Source organism: Diadema antillarum, unplaced genomic scaffold, assembly GCF_040938485.1.
Source record: "Diadema antillarum isolate AM-2024a unplaced genomic scaffold, OU_Dant_1.0 seq00000348_RagTag, whole genome shotgun sequence".
NCBI lineage: Eukaryota > Metazoa > Echinodermata > Echinoidea > Diadematoida > Diadematidae > Diadema > Diadema antillarum.
The window spans coordinates 645995-670641 of NW_027271358.1; the positions used below are offsets into that span (position 1 = coordinate 645995).

Genomic DNA, 24647 nt, shown 5'->3' on the forward strand with positions numbered 1-24647 from the left:
CACAACATCATAAACCCCAAGTCTGCAATAATGCACACTGATCTTCTCTTAATTTACTTAGTGAGTTGGAAATAAAAATGATTTAAAAAACACTATAATTATATACCCCTATTCTTAGCACCGAATTTTGGAGTAACAAACAAAAGAATGGTTATGGGATAAAGGTTTTTGGTTTTATTGATATTACCAAATACGGATTTTTGTTGTTGTTGACGTTTTTATTTAGCTTTCATTCCATAATCTTTATGGTTTTGTTTTGTTTTGTTTTGTTGCTCCTTTATTCTGTCTACTTTTCGCTATTTTTTTCCTTATTTATCTTTTGTATTCATAGGCGTCTATACTTTTCAATAGGTCTCCCAAAATGCAAATATTTGATAGTCAGCAGTGGAATATATCTCTTCCCTTTTCAGTTGATTGTAATCTTGAAGTATATTCATAATACTAACAGCATATCATCATAATGATAATGATTTAAATGACAATGATATAGTATAAAAAAAGACAACATGATGATAACAATAATATATTATTGTTATCATCATGTTTTTTTTATACTATCATTGTCATTTAAATCATGTCACTAGTACTATAGTACAGTGACACTTCACTGTATAGGTTTTTCCCTAGATGTGTTTGCCAATCGCGACGGAATGACTTTGGTCAAACTATACTTTCCTCAAACTCAGTTTTAGGTTACAAATCGTTCAATTTTAGATATACCTAAGCATTCAATTTCGTGTTTTTGGCATGGATTTCCACCTTGTGCTTTCCAATCAGACCTTAGCTGGTCTTTGGACCTTTAACTTTCAGTTTCGTTTTCAAAAGATCCCATGTCACAATTTTGTGTATTTATGATGTTGAAATATAGGCACATGCATTACGTTGCATTGTTGAATAAACAAGAGTGATTTTACCCATTCAAACATTGAATGAAACTTTTACTCTTTATCTTTAATTTCATCACCACCATCTTCTTTCTTTTTTTAATCTGAAAATCTTTCTTTTCGTTCAACATTTGGGATGATCTTCAGTATGAATCATTCTGTTCATCATGATCATCATCATGATCATCACGCTGTAAGTTGTGATCTTTGTTGAATTTCAACTTTTTATAATCGTGATCATTATATTCAGGGGCCGCGGAACCGGGGCTGGAGTTGTTTTGGGCTCTTCAAAGAAAATATTATGGGGGGAAAATTGGAGGGAAAAAAAATCACAAAACTCGTGATTCTCTGAAAGTTCCGCCCGAGATTCTTCTCATCAAAGCAGGGAGGGGGGTGCTGTATAGCTTGATCTTATACATTACAAATAGTTCTGAATTTGATATTCAATTCCGTCTATGGGTTTGGCATGTTCAAGCACCTCGCCGTGTATAGGTCCTGCATGATGGGTATTATGACGACACTATTGGTCACATTAAATGGGTGATGTTGACATAAACACTCTTGTACGTCTAAGTTTCAACATTATACAATACAAGTAGGAAATGTCATTTTCAATGGACACATTCACATATTTTAAGTGAATCCTATTATGAACTGGTCTGTCCATATCCGATTTTAAAACGTAATCAACAAGCTGGCGACAGTTTTGATGGTAGAGACGAATCAATCTGAATGATAACCTCTGTAGAAAATGAGAATGCGTATATAAGCGAAATCGGTTTGAAGAACAAAAAACAATTTTGAGTGACAATACAAGTATTCCGATGCATGAGTATTTCGACGAAAATGCATTAAGTCTGCCTTGTTATTATGAAAGTGAATGACAAAACCGTGAAATTGGACGGGAAAAATATATTCATTATGATAATGACAATGATGATAACAGTGTAATGATGACTGGATTGTCGATGTTGTGTGTGTTTCTCATCAATGACATTGTATTAAAGCGCTTAAGCGACGCATTTTACCTCCCCAATCCACACCCGTTGACCAAAGAAAAAGAAACTCTCTGCTTCATGAGATTCATTAGATATCCAACAAAAATGTATTTGATTTTCAAAAGTAGGTCCTTTCGTTTGTCACACACATGAACTATCACTAACTCTGAAAACGCCTTGATCATAAGTGTTGGCCTACTGGATATGATAAGTGCAAACATACAGAGGCGATGACGTCAGAACTCTTTTATTGTACTTGCACATGAATATGATATGAAATTGAAGACCCTTCTTCCTCAAAGTCAAGGTTTTTAAAATGGTTTTTAAAAAGATAGCATAATTTGATGCTTTGGTCTTATGATACGTCTTATTTCTATCGCTTGATTTCGTGTAAGAAGAAAAAAAATTGTGTATTCACTTTCCAGTGGGAAACTTCAGGTATATGATGACATTGTTAGACCTCTGACTTGGACAGTGTGATATATAAATTATTATGATTATGTTTTATGACAAAATTGATACAAGGGTTGTATCACCAATGTTTGAAAACGTGTGAAACTTAAAAGTTCCACAACTTCTCATTCAGGTCTGATTTTAATGAAATATCTGTCATTGTGTTTGCCTTAAGTTTTATCTATTCGTTAAAGCTTACAGTGACTAGCATGTTAAACTGTGTTTGAAATAAAATGACTGCATAATAATTAATCCTACAATACAATAGTCATGTTGCATGTTGATTCGATTAACCACGCCTGAGAAACTTGACACTGATGAAAGCCTAATTATTTTGTTCAAATTCAGTCTTTGGGTAAATGTAAGGGTATTGTGGTTATTAATTTTCATCGCCTCACAATAATGTCTATCATTGACCTGTTTTAGTGTGCAAATAAATATCGAATATCCCTTTTTGAAATAAACAAAATGAATGATAATTATGTCTTTCCCGTCACTTATTGGAGAATTTTTATAACTCAGCAACGTACGCAGGCTCCTATACATCCATTGTCATTTTCTTTTATTCTTTGTCTGAGTTTGATGACATTTTTCTGTATTCATTCGCTGACATAATTTATGTAATGTGATTTGTTGTGTATAAATCTGTTGTCAAGATGTGTCCATGACATGTGACAAAACCAATTTTCCATGCCATTTTTTTATACATAATTTGGACAAATAAAAGAATGAAATGAAATTTCAAGTATGTGCCTAGACTGTTTGTAGTGTATAGTTTTATAAAGTTGATTTGAACTTGACGTGGACCCTCCAACAAAACAATTAGGCTTGCAAGAGGTTTTGACTCTTCCGTTCCGAAAATTTCAAGATTTTCGCCAAGCCAACATACCTATAGGCCAAAATAAAACATACTCACTTGAAGCTACAAGCATTATGTAGCCGGGTGATATCATTTTCCTGATATCACGTCATGAGACACTGCACATTCACGCAATGTTTTGATAAAGTTAGAATACAATAAACCTATGGCTGCCTGTTTCAACACAAAGCAGAAATTAGGGAGCTTTAGATTTTAGACGTGCGGACGTTCAAAGGGGAAAAAAAAAAACATGTTCTGAGCGTGCGCAGAAGCGCGGGTCAAGTAAAAAAGAATTGACCCACGCTTCTGCGCACGCACAGAATATGTTTTTTTTTTTCCTCTGAACGTCCGCGCGTATAAAATCTAAAGCTCCCTATTATCTAATTTGCGCAGCACAGATCTGTTCGAATCCATTTATGTTCTCTGCTTTTTTTTAATGCTTTTGTTTTTGTTTCATGTTTTGTTTCATGTTTTGTTTTGTTTTGGTTTTTTGGGGTATTTTTTAGAGCCAACGTTCCACAGCTGCGGGGTCGGGAGCGAGGTATTACATAAATTATATATATATTTTTTGTTTTTTTTTTCTTCCACTTGGATATTTATCATTCTACATCAAATATATATTCATCTGAACACATAGTACATCATGATATTTCAAATAAAATACGTTGAAAAACAGAGAATGAAATATCGTAACTCAGACAATCATATAATACATATCAAGAGAACAGGTGTCTAAACAGACACCATTCTTTTTTTCTGAAACACTTGCAACTTATGATTATTTTTTGCAATAGATTTTTCCTTATCATAATAATTCCCTTATACTATCTTAACATAAACCAAAACGAAGTATTATTCTTTTTATTTAACAAACATATCTCATATCTCACAAGCATAGTAATACAATTCAATGCCGAATTGTTAATACCCAAAAACGAAATAATTCATTATCCGTCGTAAATGTTATTTCTAACCCAGCGTTATCATTAATCCATTCTCTTACTTCAACCCACAATCTATCGACATATTGACATTCACTCAAAAAATGTATTAGAGTCTCAACATACACATAACAAAACGAACATTCTTATCTTTCAACCAGCCCAATTCTATTCAACATCTTATTTGTATATAAAATTCTATTAACTATACTGAAACCATCGTAAATTACAATCGGCCATGCTCTTGAACGGGGCCAACGAGAAAGATTGCCATTTCTTTTCCTCAAGTTGTATTAATTGTTGCCATTTTAAAAATCCTTTACATTGATATGCATGTACCCTATTCTCTTACAAAACAGCATAAATATGCAAACATCCTTTACGTTGTTTAATAACCAAATCTAAAATATCGGGTATATTGGTTGACAAAACTTTTCCATATATGACTCATACCTCTATCACAGTCTGTTTTTTTAAACCGCTTGACATATTCCAAAATAATCTTAAAAATTAACATTAACATCCTATTTCCTCACAAAAGCAGTAAATGAAAATGCATTTCCTTTTTCATCTAACAAATCATTAACAAAACGAATTCCTTTTTCATGACACTTTCGTTTAAAAACCGACACATTCCTTACAGTAATTATATCATTTTTCCACAAAGGTTGGCAGTGAAAATGATTACAACAAATCGAAAGTAAATCACCGTAAGCTGTGAATACTAACTTTCCAAAAAATATTGCAGGTATGTGAGGCTTGTTCAAATAAAAAATCACTTCCGAGACTCAGATCTGATTGATAGGTCTGGGGCAAAAATATACTCAATAATTTTTTCTGACCATTAATCCCTAGTATTCAAATAACAACCGCCTATTAAATCCATTACTTTCATTGCTGGTACACATTAGCGAGGTATTTGGCCCGCGATCAATACGTGTCCTGCCACAATAAACTTGAAAGACAAAGAGTTTTTATTGAATTGTCACACATTTTAATGGATCACTGTACTTTATGGTTAGGTGGCTCGAAAGTTCATATCATTTTGTCGTAGGTAGTCAGGGGTAAGAAAATAAGTGTATGCCTCATTTTTTCTGGCGACGGAGATTTTACACTTCGTCCATCAAAGTGCCTGCAAAGCGCCAAAGCGCACTACTAGGGCGCCCTCTATTGAACAGGACCATCTAGAAGCTGTGCCGCGGCTGTCGTGTCTAGCCTACGGTGTTGACATCTCGCCCAAATTCATGTTTTGACAGAAATGATCATCAGTGTGTTCCACAATTTGCTCAGGAGGCATTAGTTTTAGCTGTGAAAGACCAAGCTACGTACACATTATGGCAGATAATTGGGCACACTTTCCTGGTGGTGGAGCAGAGGTGAGTTGCCGTGAAGTAAAAATTCACAAACAGGACAAAGCGTGTATGGGACTATGAGTAGGGTTCTATTTATTATTCACCGCGCCGCTCCGCTCTCCATCTCTCACACTGCAAACTGTACCATATAGTGCAATGTACATCTGTCACTACTGGGTATCTGTTGCTGATGTGTGTCCCGTCGGAACCATGTATGAACAGAGACACAAGGTCCAAACTTCAAATCAAATTTGCTCAATCTTCCTTCAACCCCTCCCCCATGGTAAACACTTGACTAAATTAGTGAACATTTGAGTCAACGGTGTTTGGTTTCTGCTCCAAATGCACCTGATTTTCAAAGTTTCTCTGCGCACATTATACTTGTCAGATTTATCTTGCAGGCCTACATCACAATGTGAATCTCTCATCCAAACATAGCCACATTTCACTGTGTCTCTCGTAACATTACCATCGTACATGAAGATTGCAGAGCATACAAGTAGTCCAACATGTTAGAGTGGGACCTTGGTAATTGGGAGTCTAACGTACAGAAAATCAGAAAACCCGAAGACCACACAATTATTACAGTGCTAATATAAACTGTTAAAGATGACCGGTCCTTTTCACAAAATAGATAGATCTAGACCTCTAGATCTATGTCTACAAACTGACGCACCACGCACACGACCCCGGTATTCAACGTAGCCATCCATGATTACGATGATCCCATCCAGCCAACTAACGTCGACAGAAACACTGAGATACTTCATCTGAATACGGTGGCTGAAAAAGCCTGCATATAGTAATGGATCCATAGCCATTGGCGCTAGTGTACTGTCGCACCTGTTTGTCAAATGATCTCCAAACATGCACAAACTCACCCTTGTTATTCAGTAACCTAAAATGCATGCATCTGGGTTTCCAAAGTGGAATAGAAGTTAAGTTTTAACGCTTTTAGTATCTACAAATGTTGGAAAATCGTTGGAAAATCTTGATTGCTTAAAATGCTGCTCTGTACACAAGCACAGTATGAATACGTTCAGCGCTTGCACTTAAGGTTGATCCTTTGGTCTGAATATAGCCACACAGCGGGTTTTTCTATGGTGTCGTTGAAAAGCTAGAATTTGTTTTTCTCTTTTCCTTGGCCAAATCTTGCATTGGCGCGGTTGTAGCTTCAAAACGGGCAAGCGCGTGCACGTGAGTGTGTGCTACCACTTATATCTTTTTTCTTTTTTTTTCTATCTTTTCTTTCAATTTTAATTAGAAGCTACAGCTACATTTGTCTTTCCTCCTTGTCAATCATTTCTTTGTGGTTTTCCTCTTGTTTAACTTTCTCAATTTCCTATCTAACTGTACTAGCTTCTGCCTAACTGTTCTTTGTTTACTTCATGGGTTGTTTTTCCCTCCAACTACAAGGGTCTTTCCTTTCTATCCTCTGCAATATCTTTGTCTTTTGTGTCATTCTAATGAATTTTTTCATTATTTCCTTTTCAGCCTGTATAATTCTCTCTTTTCTTCTTATTCATCTTTGCCTTCATCCAGTTTTGATTCATCTCTCATCACTCACCCAGTGCTTTTTCTGTCCCCTGTATTTTTCTCTTTGCTTTCCTCTTTTCTTTTCAAACATATCCATCTCTCCCTTGCCTTCCTTTATAATGCAAGTTTCTCTTATTCCTTCCATTATCTTTCAGTGTACTCTCTATATTGTAAATCTTTCGTTTAATTTTTTTTCCAGTTTTTTTTTAATATATTTTATTTCCTTTTTCCCCTTTTTCCTAGCCTTATGGGCTTTATATTATTTCACCCTTGTCTTATAACCACATTTTTCACAATCTTCTTTCATTCACACACACAAACACACACACACACACACACACACACACTCACACACACATATTTACGAACGTGCACACACACACACACACTCAGCACGAACAACCCCAATCCTCAATCGCTACCGCGACTCGGTACAAGATGAGAGAAAAGCGGAAAGAGTAGTATCTTTTTAAAGATACCATAGAAGAACTTGCTCTGTAATCGCTATGAGGTAGCTACATTCAGATCAATCACAGCTCACTGCCGTGCGTTAACGTGCTTTGTACACCGTGCTGTGCTGTCTGCTCCTTCCTGTGCAATGCAGTTATGGAGCGAACTAGCTGCGATCGACATAATCCGACAAGTGTGAAAGTGTCAAAACGGTGAAAATTCATTTTCTACTGCACTTGGATATCACTCAGATGCAAGTATTCAAGGCTGTTGGATATTTAGAGTGAGTTTGTGCATGTTTGGAGATCATTTGACAAACAGGTACGAAAGTACACCAGCGCCTAGCCATTAATAACTTGCACTGGCCATGGTCGCTGGGTGTGGGCCCACCGGCCGGGACTTCATAATCACTGTGAAGGACTGGAACTATCTTCCCTTCCTTTTTTGAAAGTATTCAATTTAGGCCCTACAGCAGATCAAAGTCAACAAAAGTTAACTACATTTCGTTCTAAATCTCACATCATATTATCATCAAGGGCAAGTTAGCATAGATGTGTCTGCTGAGGACATTTTGCTGACAATACCATCCAGATCCAGATCCAGATCCAGACAGATTTGATTAGTTTAACACAATAGAATACCAGGGCCCTTGCCCTGCATGGCAGGCACAGGGATGGCTGAATTGTGTAGATCTACCGCTACGTCATGTCTGTGTCAGGCCTATGTGCTCTATTTGATCTAGTACTACTATGATAGATGAAGGGAAAAAATCAGAATCTAGGCTGAACACCTTCATAATCTAGTCCAGGTTGAGGGAGTGAGTTTAGTAGAACCCCACCTAATACTAATAGTTCTGAAGAGAAACAAGCAACCTCTCCCAAAAGTCACTCAACATTACACTGTAATGTTTATTGTAGTCACTGCACTGTCATGTGCTTTTCATTGTTACACGTTAATGGGTCAAGCAGTTGAAAGTCTACTTTATTTTTTAATACAAAGCTGCAACCTGTCTTCAAAATTTGAATCAATGGCCTATGGCATGGGGATGATAATATGTCATGTGTTCTATGCTCCTGTCTACACTCCCATTATGTTTTTACTTTAATACTTCTATGCACAGAGAATTTTGTCCAAACTCTTTTACCCATACCTTTACCAAAGATTCTAAAAGATTGATGTGTAGCAACATCTGGGCTTCCAGGTTTATCCTCTCATTTGTCACTTTCATCCCACTTTATTGGTAGAGGGTTCTACAGTCCAAAAAGAAAAAGAAAAATGTAACTACAGTTGAACCTCTCGTATCCGGACAAGTCGGGACCGGGGCTCATCCGGATAAGGGATTTGGCCGGATACGGGAGACTCAATGCTTTATACATGTACATATACATACACATGTACTAATGTAGCCCATTGTAGTACCACTGCCACCTTTTCATTGTTACACTCAGTAACAGACCCCAAAATAGAGGTTCGTGTTTGCAAGAATGAAATTGTTTTCTTTTATAAATTCTTGGGATGATTTACCTAAATAATTATTAAGAAATGTATCAAGTAGATCTTGAAAATAAACAGTACGAGTCGACGAAACTACGCTTCAAAATTTGATCATCACGGCTCGGCAAAGTCGACTGTAGGTCGCCATTGTTAGATGGTCTCCCTCTCTCTCTTTGTGTGTGTACTGTGTGTGAACAATTTTTGAGTGTTCAATGTCATTCGTTGCTCAGCCAATGACTCGAAACAATGCATGTCTATCTAGTCATATCAACGGCCGTGTATGGACATATATGTGGCAATGCGATATGACAGGACTCGAGCACATAATCTGTCCATGTTCTTGCGATGATTTGGGGATGTTTGGGGGTGTTAAAATGTCTGAAGGTAAGCGATTTGGAGGGAAATTTGATGTAATGTGTAATCATGTTGGAATTAATATGTAATTCATGTGTGTTTGTGTAGGAGTTCTCAAGGAGTTGGGAATCCCCCTTTCCTCCCGTAATTATTTTAAAAAATCACGGCGAGATTGCGTCCGTATAATAGAGAGATCCGGATAAAGGGAGGCCGGATAAGAGAGGTTCAACTGTACTAAAAGGCAAGGCAGGCAGGCAGACAGGCATTGTAGTTACTGCATGTCTTTGAATCAACATTTCATTTTTCTTGCCATATTGATTCTCAGGGTGGAGCTGCCAACAACAACCAGGGTGGAGCAGCTGGAGGAGTAGAAGAGGATGATTGGGATGACTTTGGGGGGTTTGAGGGTGCCACGCCCGCCCCACCTGAGCTCAGCCAACAACTACCAGGAGCTGGTGTGGAGGCGAGTCCGTCGCCATGGGCAACGTTCTCCATGGGTGAGGACTGTAACTAGAGGAGATTTGGATGTCATTTCTATGTACATGTACAATTTGTGTGATGACTATATGCACTTTTAATTTGGGTGGATTTGCTCCAATGGTTTCTTGTAGCTTGAATTGTACAGTAGCTTTATGATTTCCATGATGCTTTTTTGATATTTTACTGCCGGGAGAATTTGCTGCCCTTCACAAACAAAGTGCACTGATGAGAATCAAAGACCCAGTAGTGTGGGATACCACCAAATTGGAAGGCTGGCCTGACTTGGATATATTTGGGAATCTCCGTAACAAATTGTACACTGCCCACACGCAGCTGGAGAATCTAAACTGGAGTCGAATGTTACCGATGAATGTGCGCTTCAATGTACATATTTGCTGACAGGCACTTTTATCCCAGCAGGCCTGTGCAAGTCTTGTTATTATGAATATACCCCAATGGACAGCGAATGAAGATAGATTCAGCCAACCTTCCCACCGCACAGCCTCCCCATGCTACTGGATCTTTAAACTTGTTGAGGATGAGTCCCAAGTATTCTTGGGCAAGTGTCTATGGGAAATATGTGTTGTAGCAAAATCAGCCCGTCCTCAACGGGCTAAGACTTTGAAATTTGAATAAATACTCTCAACCAATTTCTACAAAGTTATTTCAACCCTTTGCTGATATTAACGATTCCTATAGTAATTTCAGTGAAAAGTAACTGGTCATAGAAAATGAACTAAAAAAAGAGGTTATTGCTTTGCATTTGGACACATATTTTCATGCTAAATCTTGTAAATTTATGAAGTGCTATGACTGCAGCTGGTGATGTATTTCCCCTGCATCGTAATTAGAGGCTGTTGACTCGGTATCAGAATATGCTTCACCTCACCTCTGCTGAGTATATTTCAAATAGATGTACCATCGTACGACAAAGCCATTAATTGGAAGGTTGCGGACATGCCCATTTTCTTCCTCTTGTGACCCAGGTGCTGCTAGTCAACCTGACCTCCTGATAGCCCAGTCTCGCCAGCCACAGCCCCAGCCACAGCCGGCCCTTGACCCTCCCTTTGCCGACCCCGTCCCCAAGGGACCGCCACCCGAGCTGGCCTCTCAGGTTAGTTTCATTCATGAAGTCAGTGCTGTGATGCTGTCTATTAGAACAATTGATGTTTTTGTATTGATCATAACAAACTCTGTATGCCTTATATTTTTTGGCAATTGCAACATTTTGTGAATTAGGACTTGAAAGACAGATTCATGAGTGGCTGAAATCACGATCAGTGATTACAGTAAAGGAATGAGCAAAAGAACAATCAATTATTTAAATGTACCAACCTTATACACACATAGTCACTTCATTTGCAATAAGTATGAGTGATAGGATGAAGAAATCTGTTCATCAGCTGTCATACCCATATAACAACGTTCTTGGTAGAATAAACATGTGAACTTCTTTCCAGCAAGCATGGATTATACGGAATAGCTACTGTTAGCATACAAGGATAGATCTTGCCAACACTATGCACAAACACCAATATTCATTCAATATTTTTCTTTCTTTTTGGAGAGTGATATCAAATTTCTTGCTAATGAGCTTTCATTTTTTCTCTGTTTTACGACTATTCCTCGTCACACAGGCAGAGGCATCCATGCATGCACAGCAGCAGGCTCAGCACAACGGCTCAGCAGCCGCTGCTGCAGCGTCAATAGAGGGAGCCCCATTCAACGAACCCAGAGAGCGCCCTCTAGGCAGAGTGCCCAGTGGCCTGGATGGCATTGATATTAACCTGGATGATGAGGAGGTGAAGACTGGGGTTGTGCTTCCTGTCAAATTGTTGAACTTCCTGTTAAATATTGCTGTATACTTATGGACAGTCTTTATGTTTGATTGATCAAGCATTTGAGCTTGTATTACCTCCCCATCCCTTCCCCCCCCCCCCAACAAATTATAAGTGTTTATATAACACCTAGATAGATCCTTGTCATTTGATTGGTACAACAATTTGCTATTGATCATTCGTCTCATGTTACTGTTATGTCATTATTTGTGCAATTGTGGCTCCATTGTTCCATTGTACGCACACCGAGAGCTCGGCACACTACGCATGTAAACCGCTTGCGTTTGCAGTGTGTATGCGATCCAGTGCGCCAGCATAAAAGAGCTCAGTGAGCACTCTCTGGATCTCAGATCCCACACAGCATTCTCTCTCGTTTCTAAATTCATAAAACATCAAATGACAAGGATCTATTTTAGACATTATATAAAACAAATAATAAATGTTTTTCATTCATGCAATGGACGGAACATTTCATTCAGTAAAGGATGAAATGACTGATCATTTCATCTTTCACCTCATGAAATATTCTGTCCATTGCACTCATAAACCTTCACTATTTGTGTAATATTTACAGCAGACATTTCTAAATGTAATACTCCATCATTCTCTATTTCATTTTGTTTTGGTTTGGCATGGGAAGGTCTACAAGGAAGGAAGGAGACTTGTTGGCAGGTAGTCCAGTGTGGACTTTATTAGATGTACAGACATTGTGTGTGATCATGATTTTGCAAGGTGGTGGACACACAGCTGCCAATGCTTTCACTGTTTGAAATGGGGAAATTCTGTGACTACAAATAAGAAAACCATTGAAGCAAAACATTGAAAGACACCAGAAATATATATCATGAAGTGGAGGTTACTTCATGACATTCAAACACAAGCATAGTGATCAAATGAGAATCAGTGGTGAGTTTAGCTGGTGTTAACACTGTTAACTCTGGTCTGAAAAAAATGTTAACACGATATAAATGTTTAGAGTTTGATTCTCAAAGGAAGAATCATTCTTTCCAGAAGGCAGACCGTGAGTGAATGATGATTTTGGAAGTCTTGTCTTGTCTTGTCTTGTCAGTACTGCACCAACCGCCGCTGCTGGGCTATAAACGTGCAGTCCCTCATGCATACAGTTGCAGCACTTTAAAATCTCATTTTGGACAAACGAGATTTAAAGATATCAATATTGGTTACAGATTTTATTTCAGCTGGCAGTGTGTTCCAAATTGGGATTGTCCTTGGATAAAGTGAATGGTGGTAACAATCTTTGTTGGTCTGAATAGTATTGTAATTCAAGGGTTGGTTTAACCTGGTTGCTGGTCCACTTCTGACATTCCTTTTAAGATGATTTATGTTTGACGGGATTAAACGATGAGTTTCTTTATAGATCAGTGAGAGCCTGGCAATTGTGCGTCGTCTTTGAAGAGAGTCCCACTTTAGATCTTGGAGCATGTCTGTAACACTGCTGGTTTTCCTGAAGTCGTTGGTGACAAACCTAGCAGATCTTCTTTGGACTTTCTCTAAGTTGGTGATGTGGGTGACTTGATGAGGGTCCCAGATAGCACAACAATACTCTAGTTTAGGGCGTACAAGGGTTTTATAAGCTATTTCTTTGGTAGATTTAGTGCAGCTCCAGAGGTTGCGGCGCAGGAGACCCAAGATCTTGTTTGCGCCAGAGATTGTCTGATTGATGTGTCTTGACCAGGTAAGGTTATCTGTCAGATCAATGCCTAGGTAAGGATGATGTTTCACTTCCTGTAGGACGGAGTCATTCATGACATACTTGTGGTGGTGAGGGCTTCTCTTGTGTGTTATTCTCATAATATGACATTTTGAACTATTGAACTTCATCTGCCATTGTGACTGCCAATCACACAGTGCTGAGATGTCTTGTTGAAGAATATCACAGTCCATTGGAGAGAGAATATGTCTATAGAGAACCAAGTCATCTGCAAACAGTCTAACTTTCGATAGGACGCAAGATGGAAGATCATTAACGTACACAAGAAACAGTAGTGGACCCAAGACCGTCCCTTGCGGCACTCCTGAAATCACTGGTTGGCTAGACGAGCACTGGCCTTCAACCAGTACTTTCTGGGAACGATTTGTTAAAAAGTTTTGAATCCAGTCATTTGTCGATCCGCGAATACCAAGGTGGTCAAGCTTGGCCAACAGGCGATGATGAGGTACAGTATCGAATGCTTTGCTGAAATCTAATATACAGAGATCAGCTTGCCCCTTTGCGTCAAGAATTTGTGCCAGGTCATCAGTTAATCCTGCCAGCTGGGTTTCGCAGGATCTCCCTTTTCTAAACCCATGTTGGCTGTCACTAAGAAGGGAGTGCTTATCCAGATGACTCATAATGTTGCTATGGAGGATGTGTTCAAGTTGTTTACATGCAATGCAAGTAAGTGACACAGGGCGGTAGTTGGATGGTAAGGACCGATCGCCCTTCTTGAAGATTGGTGTGACATAAGCGCTTAGCCATTCCTTGGGAAGCGATCCGGAATTCAAAGACTTTTGGTATATCTTCTGGAGTATTGGGGCAGCACTTGAAGCGCATTCCTTGAGTATACGGGCTGGTAGGTTATCAGGACCTGTAGCCTTGTGGGCTTGGAGGTTTCTGAGGAGTTTTTCTACCCCTGATACGGTTATGATAACATCAGGCATGTCAGGAACCGTACTCTCACCCAGGTCTGGGACGGAGGAAATGTCTTCATTTGTGAAATTCGAACAAAACTGTTGATTAAGCACTTCCGCCTTTTCCTTGGCACTTGAGACAATCTTTCCCATAGATGACAGTGAGCAGACACCAGTGGCTTCTCTGCGTATAGCTTTAACATAATTCCAAAAAGGTTTCGTGTTCTTGTTTTGAAGACTTGACCCTATATCCCTAACATAATCACGATGAGATTTTCTAATCTGCCTATCAACTTTCCTCCTTAGAATTTTGAACTCATCCCAAAGTGCAAAATCGCCTGACTTTCTGGCCCGGTCATACAGTTTCCGTTTTTTTCTAATGGATCTCTTCAAAGAGACATTAATCCAAGGCAGATTTGGTTTAGAGGATGTCATCTTATGTGGAATGTTCTTGTCCATAGAACGAAGTAGGGTGGTTGTGAATTGTTGCCACAATTTGTCGACATCTGAGTTGGCCACAACATCATCCGTAAACTGAGAATTTAATGCATCAAGATCCTTAGATACTTCATTGTAGTCTGCTTGAGTGTAAATGAAAACTTTTCGTCTTGGTTTTTTTACCCTTTTGAGTTTAATTGATGCTTCCACAATAACAATATCATGATCACTAATACCTGCTTTGACTTCCAATCTGTCTATAAAAGCTGGGTTATTGGTAAAACAAAGATCCAGTATGCTTTGATCTCTGGTCGGTTTGTCAACAACCTGATGGAGATTGTGATCTAATGCAATATCTATCATCAGCTTGCTAGGCCCGGGATACCTTCCATTTGATGGCAAGCTGGTAGAGTTCCAATCAACATCTGGCATGTTGAAGTCGCCTAGTAACCAGATGGAGGCATTTTTGGGAATCTTCTCGATTGAGGTTTCCAGAAAGTGCATATATTCATTTCCTGTCTTCTGGGACCGGTAGAAGGCACCAATAAAAATAGGTGCAATTCCCTTCACATGTATACTAATCCATTTCATTTCACAATCCTCCTCATCTAAGTCATGTTCATCCTGGGCAATCAGTGTGTCTTTGACTGCAATGAAGACACCCCCATGAGTGTCACCAGCCAAATTACGGTCTTTACGAAACACTTGAAAGTTGGGTGAAAAAATCTCTCCTGTTCCTATGTTGGAGTTTAACCAAGATTCAGTACCCACGATCACATCAGGGTCTTCTTCTTGCACCAAACATTGAAAACTGGGAAGTTTAGCACGTAGACTTTGACAGTTTACGTTCAACATTTTCAAAGAACGAACCCTTTGACTTAATTTTGGTTTGACATTTTTAGCGTTGGGTTGATATTTCCCTTGACAGTTGTTCCTGAGTATGGGGGTAGACTTTCCGACTGGGCTGGAGGTCCTAATCGGTTTACTGAAGTCAATGGTTGAGTGAGAGTTATCATCTGGATGTGTGCTCATTAATGACTCATAAATATTATAATCGCTAAACGAGTCTAAGGATTCAAAGAGGGAGGACGCGAAGTTTGGTAGTCCACAAGTGCAGCATACCCATGAGTATGAAGAGTGTTCCTCTAAAATCTTATAAGTATGTCTATTCATTCCTAAGCACTTTACATGAAACCAATCTTGGCAAGAGTCACATTGCAGACATTCTTGTCCCCATTTGGCAGCTTTTCCACATAGGTGGCATGGAAATTTTGGCTTATAAGTGGGCCCAGGGTTGGATGCTACATCGCCAGCCAACATAAGAAGTAATGCAATACTAATTGGATGATATCTATTCAAGCTTGTCTTCTGGGCAATATAAAACGGTCTACAAATCGAATTTGTGGTCGTAAAGCGTGCAACATGGAACAGACTCACCGAAGTCAGCAAACTAGGGTTGTCAGAGTCAGAAATAGGAGCAGTCCAGTGGTCCACAAAATGTAGTTCTGCAACCTTGAGTTGGCTTGTGTTGCTGATCCTAAACAGTAGGGCAATGAAGATTCCAAAGCAGCAGCAAAGCCAGCGCGGCTTTGGGGAGGTAACGTTAGAAACAGCAGCCATGTTGCTTGTTGGATTCACAGCTGATGTCACCTCGTGTATCTGCAGGCTGGATCAACACTTGTTGTACTTGTGTATGAGGGATGCTGTCAATACAGGACTATACGTGGTACACGTGTGTGTAGTGCGGTTGCTGAGTCGGTCGGCTCTCGGTCGCGTGTACAACCTATGGCAAGGGTGCAGGCCTCGTGCCTCGTGCTTCGTGAACAAGGCCAAATTTTAAAAACGGCTATAAAATCCTCCTATGACGCTAAAATATTTCAAAACACACACTAACAGCTGCTATAAACATTCAAAAAAGTGAAACACTGGAAATAATATCCAAACTCAGGGATTAAAAAGCTCAAAATCTAACAAGATTCAGAGACTAAAAATGTGTGCGTCCTGCATGCATGATGGGAAACGCGCAGGGAAGTGAAATGTGTTGCTATGTGGTGATTATCATGATGGCATTATTCCACTTTGCCCAGGATGCCCCACGATCTGTCTCCAGCCAGCAGTCCCTGGATGTAGCCCCGCCCCACGAGAACGGCCGCATCAGCGAGTCGGAGGCTGCTGCAGCGCTGGATGGTCCCCACGGAGCACCGGCCCCCGTGCCCCGGGTACCAGATGGCATGGGGCCCGAGGGACCGGGTGGCAGGGAGGTGGCGGAGATTGCGGCTCGGGTGTCACAGATGGAAGAGGAGCTGTCTGTAGCAGAGAGAGAAAAGCTTCGACTACAGAGGGTAAGGAAGTCCAGTCTCATCAATATGTTGGTCGTGCTTACAGACAAATTATGGTATCAATTGGTTTTTTTTTAAAAATTGAATTTTTTGTAAATATTTGTGTTCAGATCAGTGGTAGCCTTGTAATACTATGATGTCATTCCCTCATCTATCCTGCATATATTATGAAGGTGGGACTAATGTCACTATTAGTACTACTTCTACTTGATGGACACATCAGAGATAGAGTACACAGTGCCTTGCCACGTGTATCTGTCAAACATCCGTGTTTGCATGTATGTACAATGCTATAAAGAAAATATAAAAAGAAATCCCACAAATCTCAGTTTTTATGCCTCCGCAACGAAGTGGCCGGAGGCATTATGTTTTTGGGTCGTCCGTCCGTCCGTCCGTCCGTCCGTCTGTCCGTACGTCCGTCCGTCCCTTTTTGTTTTTGTCGATATCTCAAGAACCGTGTGGTGGTTTTACATCAAACTTGGTATGAGGGTATATCCTTGGGGGATAATACTTTGTGTGGATTTTAGGGTCACAGGGTCAAAGGTCAAAGGTCACAGGTTATTTTGTGAAAAAAAAAATTGAAATTTCATGTTTTTCTCCATATCTCGCAAATGGTTCAAGGTATCTTCATGGAACTTAGTATATATGCTTGTACCGATGGGCAGTGATTATCTAGGGAAGTTGGGGGTCATGGGTCAAAGGTCAGGGGGTCAAAGGTCAAGGTCAACTCCTCAAAGTATCACTACTTTCCTTAAAATGCAATATGCCTGAAGGTTTTTTTTAAAAAAACTTGATGTATGGCATGTATTACCCAATATATATTTTTGGGGAAGTTTCTTGCCAAAAGGTCAAAGGTCAAAAGGTAAAAGGTCAAGTGAAAGTGCTAAATTGTACTTTTTCCTCCATATCTCGAAAGTAACTCAAGGTATCATCATGAAACCTACATATTTATGCATGTTCAACCTAAGAGTGATTCTCTTTGGAACTGTGAGGTCAAAAGTCAAAGGCCAGGTTTAGATAATGCTATTTTCCCATTTGATACTGAAATTATACTTTTTCTCAATACCTTGAAAATTACTCAATGCATAAACTTATAAAAGGGTCAAAAGTCAAGTAAAAATCATCAGTTCCCCAAATACCTGCGCTCTGACATTTTAATCATTCATCCAATTGAACCTAGTTCTAGGAAAGTGAACATTCAGCACATTTGTGTCAAACCTGTCATTTTAATATTTTGCCAATTGTGTGAAACTGTCATCACACATTGTCAAGACATTGTACTATAGACCTGTTAGGAGAACCATGCATTATGGCGGAGGCATATCAGTAGCCGTAGCGATATATCTAGTTTGAAAAAGTATGCATTTCCTCCACTTGTTAATTTTTTCCCCTGCTTTCTGAGAGGTAAGTGAATCCCTCTTTCATTTTGATAGAAATATGAAAATATGTGGATTTTCTCTCTACTGTCTTTATATCATTGTATTTATGTGACATCACAAACTGTAGTAATCTTCTTATCCAGCGATGGCTGCACAGAAACTTTAAAAATTCATCACATGTGAATGGATTGTTCAATTTTCCTCAGAATTTCACCGATGTGTTCTACTAAACTGTACTGAATTCTCTCAATCCACACATATATTGGGTGAACTTGTCCTTTAAAGTCATTGACCTCATTTAGCTGGAAGCCATCATTATATCACTGTCTTGTGAAAATATGTGAAACTTGATCCTGGATTATTTTCTTTTATAATGTATGTGTCGATTAGGACAAAGAGGAACTCCAAAGGAAGATTGAAGCTCTTGAGCGAGAGGTCGAAGGTCATCGTGTGGAGGCGGAGCAGCAGCAAGAGAGATATAATGAGGTGCAGACGAGACACGCAGCAGAGATTGAGGAGATAAGGCGGGCGGGACATGAAGCATTGGCTGTGATAGTGGAAGAATACAAAGTAGGTGTACCACCCCTCTACTCTCACATCAAATGTTACACACTTCTGTGGATTAACTTGTTTTGAAACGAACTCGCAACTTCTCTGCATGTTAAAAACTTATGATCTTTTATATTTCAATGCTGCAGTCTGGTGTGGTGACTTTTGTTACTAAAAGAAAATGCTACCTGATTGGTATGAGTATGCCAGTCCATATATGACAATGAAGAAAGAGTTCATGTTTAGCCAATCTTGAGGATAACCCTAATTATTTGAAATGCAGGTACTCCTTCAGCATTTTTTTTAAAGCATCAATAAATTGTGAGGCGTGACTTGTAGTTGCAGAGCGGGAAATTTTCTGTTACGATTGGTACTTCAAATTTAGGTAAAGGAGTTTTCTCTGAGACATGCAGTGTTCATCTCTTGTATCATATGAAGTGTTGTTGTCTGAAGCAAATGTATCATGGGCAGTAACATTTTAATGAAGATACAGAATAGAATTATTACACAGCAGATTAGCAGAGACATATATCGTCATGTGACAGGCAGAATGACATTTGCTTGAATGCCTGTGTTCCTTCCGTAGACCCTTTGTAGCCTTCTGCGGCACATTTTAAGATCCCTTCTGGATGATGTTGTTGAAAATACCATGTGAACAAGAACCTTGATAAGAATTCAACGTGCTTGTGAAAGACCAAGTGGTTTCATCTCATAATCACAGCTCCATTTTAAGCCAGCCACTCCTTGATAACTACAGTGATAATTGCTGTCCCATGCATGATGGCAATCTTTACTTATAGAATAAGGGGAATTTCTTTGCCTTCTCTGTGTGCTCCAGGAATTATGCAAATGTGCCGTTGCCAAGCAACAGGAAACAAGTGAGCAGCAGCTGCAGGTGGCAGTGGCAAGAGAAGTTGAGAGATGTCAAGAGTTACTACAGGAACAGGTGAATACCTTGGCATTATGTGTTGGGGTCTGTGTCTTTGATTCATGCCTGATAAGTGCTTGTGTTGTTCTGTGGTTAATGGATGTATACATCTTGTGCACACTCATACACAACTGTACTTTTTGCAAGTCTGTCTGAGACTTGGGTCATGCTTGATAAGTGCTTGGGTTATTAGAATACAGTCAAACCTGTCTATAGCGGCCACCCAAGGGAGTCAGAAAAAGTGGCCGTTATAGACAGGTGGCCGCTATAGACAGGTAATCCAACTTTGTGTGCATTGCTTACATGTACATGTATCATTGTTGTATCCTTACATGTACATGTATGTGTGTACATACGCACGCATTGTGTGTTTCATGCGTTTAACCATGCCGGTGTATAGGGCTATGAAATTGTTGCACAGTAGTGCGTGTAGTGCGTTATTATGACTGAATGAGAGATGAATGCAGCGATGGCGATCACTGAATGTTGCCCGCATGGCTACAAAGCAGAAAAACACGCTGAATTATCGGCTTGGCTACGGCTCCATTGGGTTTTTGGCCGCTATAGACAGGTTAAAATCTACCGCGGGAAACAAAATTTGTGGCCGCTGGCCGCGTTAGACAGGTGGCCGCTATACACAGGGTCTTTAACAGCGCTTTTCTCTCAGGGGGATTTTTCAGTGGCTGCTATAGACAGGTGGTCGCTGTAGACAGGTGGCTGCTAAGGCAGGTTTGACTGTAGATGTATGGTGCCATGCAAATGCTATGAGTCATCATCATCATCATTATGTGGCTAATGTGGGTGTGTGTGTGTTCATCCTTGTGTGCACACACACTCACATACATCCACACATATATGTGATTACACTTTTTGCAAATAAGCTGCCAAATCACTTTCACCTCATGTACTTGTTCTAAAGATTTTGCAAGGTTTTGATTAGTTTCTTGTGAGAATTCTGTGGCCTGTGAGAAAAACTCTGGCAAGAAGTGAGAACTCAAGTTGGTATGATGCCGCCATTGACTTTATTAAAGGAAAATTCTGTTAAATATCAACCTGAGTTTTTCTCGGGTAAAAAGTTTTATGCATCAGGCCCCTGGATGTGTGTGTGTGTGTGTTACTGGTTTAATTTGTCCTCCTCTCCTTATCAGTGTTAATACTTCCGTCACTATCTCATGCTTTTTATCCGATAGAGTATGTTCTTTGTTGTAATCCTTGTCACCATTTTGGGGTTCCTCCAGCATGCTAGGTTTGCCTCAGCCTTGGAGGAGGAAAGGGGGAGGTGTGAGAGGAGAACGGAAGAAGCCCTACAGGAGCAGCTGGAGACTCAGAGAAGACATATAGCAGAGTGCTTGAAGGAGGAGAGAGAGAAAAGTAGTGCCGAAACCAGCAGATTATTGAAGGTATGGGACTATTATGCAGTCAGGTCAAGGGAGAATACTGCTCTCCCGTTCAATATAAAACTGGTGTAGACTTTGCAGAAGACTACCCAGCATCCTGCAGGCCATTGATTATGTGCAGTCCTTTGTTGTTGAATTTCAGTGGTTTTATGCTCATTGTATCTTTTTAGTTTATATCCTATCAATTCCTGGAGGTATGGTGCAGTCTAGTGCTAACATGTAAAGTACTGTCATAAGGGCACAGATGCCATGCTGTATAAATTTGGGGGAAGGGGGAGGGGAAGAAGGGCTGTACTGTATACGTGGGCTTTATGTATTGTAAATGACATTTCTGTTGAAGAGGAAATAAATGTACCATTACCAGACTGGAGAGAAAGGACAAGGACAATTTACAGGCACATTGAGTAATTCTATAACTTTACTTTTCACATTTTCAAACTGCTTTTATTTTGTGAGATTTTTTAATTCTTTTGTACGTGAAATTTGGTGATAATGTGAAACCGCAAGTCCTGTCATCACAGCATGGATTGGTACCTCACTACAGGACACACAGGAAGAGAGTCGGACAGCAGTGAGCAGCGCCCTCGAGGAGGAGGTAGGAAGAACCTCAAGATTGATTGAAGAACAGAGGCAGGAGGCCCAGAGGCAGATGGAGGAGGAACAGAAGAAACACAGGGAAACGATGGAGAGAACGTTGGAGGAGGAGCGACAGAAGAGTAGGGTGAGGTGCCTTAGGAGATGGACTGAAGGGTGCCCTCTGTGGGCCCAAAGTAGACATGGGGGAAAAATGTAGAACTTTGGGATAAATGATAGATATAAACTTACATTCATTGCAGTTGAATCAATCATTATTGCATAGTAATGGTTGGAATACTGTTGATGATAATGGGGTTAACAATATCTCCAATGAAATGAGTGATGATAACGACTATAATACTGATTATAGTGATACAAATGATATACTAATAATTATGTTTGATATGAATATGATAGTGATAATGAAAATTACAGTAACATTGCCTAAACTGTTGAATGAGCAAGGTTCATTGGTATATCTACAGCAAGAGGAAGTGACAGATTCAGAATACTTTTTGTAAATAGTTGACATTCTGCCATCCGTTTCATGATGTGGATTATACCAATCGGTATCTTCTGCTTCAGGACTGGATGAGGAAAGCTCTCGAGGAGGAGCGGCAGCACCACCAGCAAGAGCTACGGAAGGTGGTGGAGAGGACAAGAGAGGAGACGATAGCATTCTGCAGGGAGCGACAGAAGGTTTGAATCCATCTCTTTATCTTCTGCTTATTCAGAGAGAAACAGGAAGTTATCTTATACATGTAGATATAAGAAGAATAAATCATATTATATAGCACATATCACACACACACACAACAAAAAACATTATTGACATCTTGATCAGTGCAGATCAGAGATAGATTCAGTTTTGCATCTCATCAAATGCACAAAATGCCTGTAGTGGCTCTCTGACACAGGATTTCTTCTGATGATGAGGATGTCAACGTGAAGTGGAAAATGGAGCTACAATCCTGAGCAAGTAGATTGCAGAGGTTTTATTTTTCTATCACATGTTACCAACTCAATTATGCACTAAAATACACCACCAGGTGAGAAGTTTGTCTGAAGATAAAATGTTTTGCACAGCAGAACTAATGTCACTAGTGTCTCAGAGAAAGAAGAAAAAAAATATGTGTAGAAAATGCTGTTATGAGTGTTATCGACTTTGTTCGGATATCAAGTCATCAAAATGAGATGGTCAGTTGATCTACCAGGTGGATGTACTTTCCGTTTAATTCCACCCTAGAGTAATCTTCAGTATGGTATAGATATCAGAGGCTAATTCCATGTACTACTATTAATCACTTAATGGACAACCATTCAATTGTTAAGAGTGTTTCTGTGCGGCACAATACCTGAAATTGGTCAATTTCCAATCAGAATTGAAGCGTAAGGACACAAAGAAAAAAATAAAACTTGCATGTTATAATTCTCGGATGCAGGCGGATGCAGTGTTGAGGCAGCGTTCCCTAGCTACCATGGATCTGTTTGTGGAGAGCACCAGACAGCAACTCAAGGTCCTGCTGGAGCAGCCGAATCCGGAGCTGAGCCTCAGGCATCCCGTCTCATCCTCATCACCACCATCATCATCATCATCATTATCTCTCCCATCTTCATCTTTACCATCGGCAGCAGCAGCAGCATCCACCATGTCAACATCAGCAGGGAATGAAGCAGCGTTAGAGACCAACCCCAGCCTCCACAACTCCACCTCGTGATAAAAATGTCAACCTCTCTCTATTTCTGTAGTCATAATTTTTTATCCTTCTCCCTCTCTCTCTCTCTCTCTCTGTCTCTCTTCTTGCACTGTCCTGTGTGTTTGTATTGGAGAAATAAACAGATAGATGTCTTTATGAAAACTCACTGCGCAATTATATATGTGTATATATATATTTATATTAATATACCACAAAAACTTATCTAGTTTGACAGTTAGCACATAGCAATACCAGCCCGCCACCCCCCAGAGAAGAGAGAAATGAAGGTCAGAAGAAAGCAACTAATGCCAATGCTAACTTTATCTGTACATTTTTTGTGAAGCGCTGTAAATCATTCCCATTCTCTGCTGACTACGTATTTATGCTTAGAGTGTGGTTGACATAAATATTACACAGCTGTAGCGTCTCTCTGAAAATAATGACATTTCTTTATGTCCAAATAGTACAGCAGGGTGCTACATAACTTTTTTAGCTCACCTGAGCCAAAGGCTCAAGTGAGCTATTGCGATCGCCCTTCGTCCGGCGTCCGTCGTGCGTCGTCCGTCGTGCGTCGTCCGTCGTCCGTCGTCCGTCGTCCGTCGTGCGTCGTGCGTAAACTTTTTACATTTTCATCTTCTTCTTGAAAACCCCATGACCGATTTTCATCAAACTTGGCAGGTAGCATCCCTAGGGGGTTAGGAACTCAATTTGTTAAAATGGGCACCATGCCCCACCCAGGGGGCCCCCAGGGGGGCCCAAACCCCCCAAAATTAAGGAATCTGTAAAAATCTTCTTCTCTAGAACCAGAAGTGATAGAGCTAAGTTAATACTATGAGTTAGTACATTGATGACTGTAGTTTCAAGTTTGTTCATGGCAGAATCAGGGGTGCCCCCCTTGGGACCCAGGGGAGGGGGGTGGGGAAGGGTTCTAATGGGGCCTAAATTGTACATTTTCATCTTCTTCTTGAGAACTCCATGACCCATTTTCACCAAACTTGGCAGGTAGCATCCCTAGGGGGTTAGGAACTCCATTTGTTAAAATGGGCACCATGACCCACCCAGGGGGCCCCCAGG

General features: G+C 39.9%; 1 protein-coding gene across 1 annotated transcript; it reads left to right on the forward strand.

The window, feature by feature from the left end:
• Window positions 1-5336: 5336 nt before the first annotated feature.
• LOC139731030 (uncharacterized) lies at window positions 5337-23594 on the forward strand. The gene is made up of 11 exons (XM_071641912.1): window positions 5337-5511; window positions 9647-9818; window positions 10788-10915; window positions 11439-11618; window positions 16823-17050; window positions 18817-18996; window positions 19814-19921; window positions 21142-21303; window positions 21845-22021; window positions 22462-22575; window positions 23319-23594. The coding sequence occupies exons 1-11, from the start codon at window positions 5470-5472 to the stop codon at window positions 23592-23594; spliced, it is 1767 nt and encodes a 588-aa protein (XP_071498013.1). The 5' UTR covers window positions 5337-5469.
• Window positions 23595-24647: the final 1053 nt, after the last annotated feature.